Below are 6,823 nucleotides of genomic sequence, written 5' to 3'. Positions count from 1 at the left end.
TAGTAAAGCTATATTGACACGATTTGAGTATATTTAAGTTTATTTATTTGAGTATATTATTATTCTGTACTAATCCCTCAATCGTGTATTTCAAATAAATAAAAATAAAAAATATCATACATACATAATAGATAATATCTTTTTTCTCTTTATTATCTATGTAGATATAAAAACTCAGCTGATTATATAATACTGTAATATTATCATAGAACAATATGGCATATTTTTATTTATCACATTTAATATTTTAATCAACACTCGTCACTCATCAATGTTTGCTCTCAATCGAAAGTTACTGCATTTTGTATCTTTAGTACAAATTAGCAATATATCTAAGTGTAGTTATCGAACAAGCAGTTATAATCCTATAAGATTTTCAGGTCCTAGATTCAAAATGTCCGAGGTTGAAAAATCTGCAATCGCTACACCTGGCGGTGATACAATTTTTGGTAAAATTGTTAGGAAGGAAATACCTTGTAATTTCATATACGAAGACGATCTTGTAAGTGTTGCTAATGATTAATGAAGTAGTTATGAATGTGATAAAAATAAGATTTACTATACATCTATATGGCTGTATGTATAGGTATTTACTACTCATGCATTTTATGCACTTCTACAGGGGTAGATAGGGATATGAAGACAACCTGTGAGTAGCTCAGAGGCACGGGGTTTTTTTTTTTTTAAAGTATTGTCTATAAAAGTTGTCCATCATTTATTATTTTGTAAATGAAAATGTCTTTTTTAAATATTGTTTTTCACAACATAATACTTTTCTGTTTTAGTAAGTAATTTTTGTGCGAAGAAATAAGTATTGCGATTAACTGTGATGTGACATTTCACACTTGTGAAATTTTCATGTTTGGACTTAAACATTTTCCCTATATCAAAAACAATCCAACACATCAATTAGAAATTCTCTGGAATTACTCATCTATTTTGAAATTCAAATATTAACTATCAAATACTGATGTATTGATACAATACATTTCCTAATATAATATTAATTTCCTAATTGTAAATTATACCACTCATTTTTATCATTATAATTTAATAAAATACATTCGCCAACTAATAATATAATGCATTACTCAATTAAATAAAACCAAATAAATTTAAGAGATCTTCCAAAGTCATTGGTACTCAAAGTTATTTTGTTTATAGCTGTAGTAATTGCATTATGCATAAAATTTTAATTGGCATACAGGCTGTGTGCATCACAAAAATTTGCTAGTAATCATAATGCATAATTTGCTGTTTCTACATAAGCCAATGTATCTCTATAATTATTTGTTTATCGTATAAACTACTAACATAGACATATTAATTTAATTTAACTATGTCAATGGCTACAGTAGATTATTTCAAATTCCAATGGGAATATACATTTTTAACTTTTTATTTTTACATTCATGATTGTTTATTATAATATTTTTTTTATCTTTTGTGTAGGGTAAATAAATTTACTAAATAATAATATGTGTTCACCTAAAAAATATTGTGAACAAAGCAAAAGTTGCTGGTTGGGTTGGGTCCACCTTCCACCAGTGAATGTGATATATTGATAAATATATTTATGGGTATACTAATAAAATATATTAAACACATTTTTTTCTCGATCCGCTTAAAAAATTAAGTGAATCCCTTAAAGTATGTTTATCACTTCTAATATTACTATAAAATGATATTATTGTCAATAATGTTCCATATTTATACAAATTATTGGATTGGAGTGTAGTACAACTGTACATAGGTACTATGTATAATTGATATTTGAAATATATATTAAAATATAATAATATAAATAAAACACAACCCTTTTTGCATTAATTTAATGTTTTGTAGTTACACAAGGAATCAACATTGTTTTAGTATAATATGGAATATAAATTATAAACATCAGTGGGTTAGGCGAATGCTATAGCTGTCATGTTCATCAATGTATTAAGTTTTTAAATTTTTTAAGTTCTAATTCTTAAACAAAAACATAATAATTATTTCTTATTAAAGCTTTTCCGTATTCAAGTCACTTTTTTAAAATTTGTTTCTTTAATAAACTATAAATTTTGGCGATTGTTTGAAAATTAAATTAAATATCTTAAAATGTGTCCTGATACCCTGATTGATCTCAAGTAGACATAATATTAATGAATTCAAATCAGTTTGCAAAAGCCTTATCACGTTATCTGGTCCATCAGTAGAATTGACAAAAAATACATTCAAATGAGCAAAAATTGTTTTTTTAAAAAAAATTAATAATTGACAATGATGTATACTATCAATGCAAGGTTTTTTCATGTATATTATAATAATTTTACTATTTTTATTAGTGTGTTGCATTTCATGACATCAATTCTCAAGCACCTGTTCATTTTTTGGTAATACCTAAGAAACCAATTGAAATGTTATCTGCCGCTGACAGCTCTGATGAAACGGTATTTTACTTTGCAATTAAAACATATATTATTATGCTTTATCTCCTGAAATTATTATAAACATCTAATTGTATAAGTAAAAATAAATAACAAAATCTGCCTCCAGAAATATATTTAAAAAATGCTAAAAATTATTTTTGATTTCAGTTACTTGGACACTTAATGTTGGTTGCAAGCAAAGTAGCAAAAGAACAAGGATTGAATGACGGTTTTCGTTTGGTAGTTAATAATGGAAAGGATGGGGCTCAATCGGTCTATCATTTACATTTGCATGTCCTTGGTGGCCGTCAACTTGGATGGCCTCCTGGCTAATTTTTGTTAACACTCAATTTAATATGTATTAAATTGTTAATATGTATAAGCAAATTATTTAATTAAACAAAATGTCATATTAAAAATAAACTGGGACAGATATAATTATGTTGTTGCATTTTTAAAAAATACAATATAAGATAATATTTACAACTAAGTCAACAGTTTAAACAATATTTTTATATGAAATTTAGTTTTCATTGGCCTTCAAACATTTAGTTATTTTATGATTTATTAATGTAAACTAAACTAAAAACTAGAAATTAATCGAGTAGATTAGAATTAACAGACTAAAGCATTAAAACAACCACATTAATAGTTATTAATCAACGGATCTCCGTTTATAATAATATTAGCAAATAATTGTGTATAAATGATATATAATATTAGATAAATTTTATAGTGAAATATTTTATGTTGTTGCAAACAAATATAACAGAGACTTTACAAACTGTACAATTTCCGATCCTCCTAATTTAGACTCTCCATAAACTCTGTCGACAAAGGTTATTGGGACTTCACCAATAGTATAATTTAGTTGCCTTGCACGGACCATCATCTCCATTTGAAAAACATATCCTTTTGATATACATGATTCTATCAATTTTTCTAGAACTGGCTTTTTATACAATCTGTAAACAAAATACAAATTTGCTATGTAGTACCTAATTTTTTAAGTATTTGGTACAAATATTTGATATCATGTATAAAAAAAAATTACCTAAAACTACCAGTAAGATCAGATACTTTAGGTCTCAACAATAATTGGCTAACAAAATTAGCACCACGACTAACTAACTTTCTTTTAAAATCCCAACCTGAAACTCCTCCATTACCAATATATCGTGATCCAGTAACAACATCATAATCTTGTTCGGCTTGTTTTTTTATAAAATCCAGTATAAATTTTGGCTGAAAAAATATATTATAATTAAATACAAATAAGCAATAACCTTATGAATTTTAACTTACATGATGTGACAGATCAGCATCCATTATAATGATATAATCCCCAGTGGCATGTTTCATTCCATGAATATATGCAGTGCCCAATCCAAGTTTTTTCCCTCTAGGTCTTAATAACTTAACAATAGATTTTATGATTAATTAAGGATCAAAAATAAATCTTTTTGTGTCTTACAATTTTATCTTTTCCATAAATAGTTTCGAGTTGTTTAGCTACTTCTAACGTTCCATCTGGACTGCCATCGTCTATTATAATTATTTCATATTCTATCTCACTATAACCAAAGATAGCATAAGTTATTAATCATAAGTGTATTGGGTACATTTTAATAAAAATAATTTTCATGGTTACTATAGTATTTTAGAATTTAGATTAAAATGTAAAACACGGCTAGTTTGTTAGATTCTGAACAGAGCAATGAATGTATTGATTTTACAATGCGTTGTTTTTTTTGTGTGTACGATCACCTTTAGAGCAGTAAAAATGCTTCCATCTTCAACTGCATTTATTTCTGATAGAAAAATAAATCTAGTTAGAGGCATCATAAGTACTAAATTCCCAGTACTTTTTTTAATAATTAGGAAAACAAGAAAAAAATAGGGAAACCTGGGAATTTGTACACTTAACAAGTTTTTGACAAAATTAATACAGTCCTAATATAAAAACAAATAACCAGATACTTGAAATTTTCAATTGTTCATATTAGCATTTTCTATAGATATAACTTTCAAAATATGCTGACTTTTAAACTATTTATACACTTGAAATTGTTATGTATATTATTATATTTTACTACCTAAGCGTAATGACATTATCAAAATATTTAGATTAATTTTAAGCTATTTACTATTTATACAATATTACTATAGTACAAATATAAATTATATGTTGAAATATACTTAATAACATATTATGATAGACCATCTCCATATAGAATCGTTTTTCAAATGCAAAGATTTATCGTTGAATTCAAATTTAACACCCATTACATTGACCTACTCTATAAAGCAAGATGGTAAACTCAACTCAACTCCTATTGTTCAGAAAAAGATAACCTATTTTACCATTGTTTTACTATTATATTTTTAAATTTGCTTTATTTTGTTTATCATATTAAAACAAAATGTTTTCTGCGCAAATTGTAATAGTACAATATAATTGTAATATTAACAATTGTAATATTAACAATATCCCTTTAATGATACTTTTCATTTTCCATAACACAATAGTTACATGATCATGTTACATGATTGTTAAGTCAAATCTATTGGTTTATGAAAATAGCAAAACAATTTTCATCAACAGACATTATTGCACCAATATGATATGTTAAGTCTTAGTTTCTTTTGGACCTCTAAAGTGGTTAATGGTTATGGAATCAAAACTGAAACAAATTGACATTATAGTCATACTTTTATGGGTTCACAATTCACATACTATGGAGATAAGAATATAATATATTACTTTTAAATTTTAATAATATATGCCTCTGCGGCGTGTAGGCCACTGACTGATAATTATTGTACTTAGTACTTAGATTACTATAACATAAAATAAATAAGTGGTACTTCGAACAGTGTGGATCTTATAAGCTCAATTCAAATTATCAATATTCAAGTACCTATATTATTTGACTCGTGATATTAATATTTTTTTAGACAAATCAAAAGATGACGAACATTTATGATGTAAAAAATGTGGGCAAGTGGGTGTCGCTCTGCTGAACAGAAGGTTACAAGTGGGTCACTGTAATGGATGGTGTTAAATTTGAATTCAATGATACAATATCATTGTATAAGAAAAACAATTCTGAGCGAAAACGGTCAGTCAGCCTATGATATTACCAAGTATATTTGATGATATTATTGTGAATAAAGTAATTTATATACAATCTATTTACGTAGAGCCTTGTTTTCAATTTTCAACCCTTAGCTATAAAAGTTGAACATTTTATAAATTTTTAACTACAAAATCATTATTAAATTTAAATTTTGATAAATTTTGTCAAAATTTGTACAATTGCTTATAAAAAAAAATTAGGCCTATGTATTTTTAATATTTTTCAACTGCTATTGTAACAATATATCAGGAGCCTTATATTAAATTTTCACGCTTTTTTACCCAACAAATAAAAATTTATTGATATTTATACAAAAAAAAACTAAAAAAATTGAAAACTGACAATGTCCGTAAACAGCTCAAAAAGAGTCAAAATATTTACAAAATTGTATGGTGTATAGAAAATGAAAATATAAACATTCAGTAAAATGTTCATGTATCTACAGTTATTCGTTTTTGAATAACAATAAAATAACAAAACCGCTAATTGAGAAATCGAGTGAATATCCAATATTGTGAAAAATATGAACTTCAAACGCTCATAAAAATTTAATTTGATTTGCTTGTAGACATTTTTTATTCAACTTATGAATAATATAGATTTATAGATAATAATAAACTGGAATTATTGATAACACTCATAAATCATAATTTGTAAGGTGGGAATGAAAAATATGTGTTAACAAATTGTTGTTAAAGATCTTAATTAACTGTATCCCTTATTTTCATTTGTAATTCAGTATTTGCATCTGCTAATAAATTTATATTTTTGAAAAAAATGTAAGAACTTAGCCTACATTTAGTATACATTACTATACATTATCAAACATTCACAAGAAATACATTATAATGAGTAATTGTCATCTCCAAGAAAAAACCAATTAATAATAGGTATTAAATATAATATATTTAATAATATTATAATCATATTATTTAATATTCAGTTCAAAAAAAATATTTTTAATAATATCTTATTTAACATATTGTACATTAAATAAATAAAATGTATTACCTATTTTCCAAGTATTTGTGGATTAGATAAACTATTACAGGTAAATTTTCTTTTTCATTATACGTCGGTAGTAAAATTGAATATTTTGGTGGCATCTTGAATATTATTATATAATATATATTATTAAATTATACCTAATAGAAACATAAAAATTTAAAATCCATATAATACCATACTTTATATTATTATATTATATTATTCATATTGATGACTTCACTAGTTCACTGATACGTTTTAATCACGATTTAAGATACTATC

The 6,823-nt window shown here is 25.3% G+C and overlaps 2 protein-coding genes across 3 annotated transcripts; one reads left to right on the top strand and one right to left on the bottom strand.

The window, feature by feature from the left end:
* Positions 1-225: 225 nt before the first annotated feature.
* On the top strand, positions 226-2,852 carry LOC132946142 (adenosine 5'-monophosphoramidase HINT1). The gene is made up of 3 exons (XM_061015985.1): positions 226-502; positions 2,331-2,435; positions 2,583-2,852. The coding sequence occupies exons 1-3, from the start codon at positions 272-274 to the stop codon at positions 2,745-2,747; spliced, it is 501 nt and encodes a 166-aa protein (XP_060871968.1). The 5' UTR covers positions 226-271; the 3' UTR covers positions 2,748-2,852.
* Positions 2,853-3,138: 286 nt separating this feature from the next.
* LOC132946141 (dolichol-phosphate mannosyltransferase subunit 1) lies at positions 3,139-6,809 on the bottom strand. 2 transcript variants are annotated; one of them, XM_061015984.1, is made up of 6 exons: positions 6,742-6,797; positions 6,566-6,660; positions 3,889-3,988; positions 3,720-3,830; positions 3,469-3,659; positions 3,139-3,379 (listed from the first exon to the last, which is right to left on the bottom strand). In XM_061015984.1, the coding sequence occupies exons 2-6, from the start codon at positions 6,658-6,660 to the stop codon at positions 3,160-3,162; spliced, it is 717 nt and encodes a 238-aa protein (XP_060871967.1). In that variant the 5' UTR covers positions 6,742-6,797; the 3' UTR covers positions 3,139-3,159. The 2 variants fall into 2 exon arrangements, with proteins under 2 accessions (XP_060871967.1, XP_060871966.1); XM_061015983.1 differs by having other exon boundaries at positions 6,566-6,809.
* Positions 6,810-6,823: the final 14 nt, after the last annotated feature.

This window comes from Metopolophium dirhodum, chromosome 6 (assembly GCF_019925205.1).
Source record: "Metopolophium dirhodum isolate CAU chromosome 6, ASM1992520v1, whole genome shotgun sequence".
Classification (NCBI taxonomy): Eukaryota; Metazoa; Arthropoda; class Insecta; order Hemiptera; family Aphididae; genus Metopolophium; species Metopolophium dirhodum.
This window is presented reverse-complemented; position numbering and strand designations above follow the sequence as displayed.

Bases quoted from the DNA above. Each gene is read 5' to 3' on its own strand.
- LOC132946141 (XM_061015983.1), bottom strand. From the start codon at position 6,660: ATGCCACCAAAATATTCAATTTTACTACCGACGTATAATGAAAAAGAA. The intron at 3,831-3,888 runs GTAAGACACAAA...TCTATTGTTAAG, and splicing joins TTTATGGAAAAGATAAAATT to TTATTAAGACCTAGAGGGAA. The intron at 3,660-3,719 runs GTAAGTTAAAAT...ATATTTTTTCAG, and splicing joins ATGCTGATCTGTCACATCAT to CCAAAATTTATACTGGATTT.
- LOC132946142 (XM_061015985.1), top strand. From the start codon at position 272: ATGTTTGCTCTCAATCGAAAGTTACTGCATTTTGTATCTTTAGTACAA. The intron at 503-2,330 runs GTAAGTGTTGCT...TATTTTTATTAG, and splicing joins TCATATACGAAGACGATCTT to TGTGTTGCATTTCATGACAT. The intron at 2,436-2,582 runs GTATTTTACTTT...TTTTGATTTCAG, and splicing joins CTGACAGCTCTGATGAAACG to TTACTTGGACACTTAATGTT.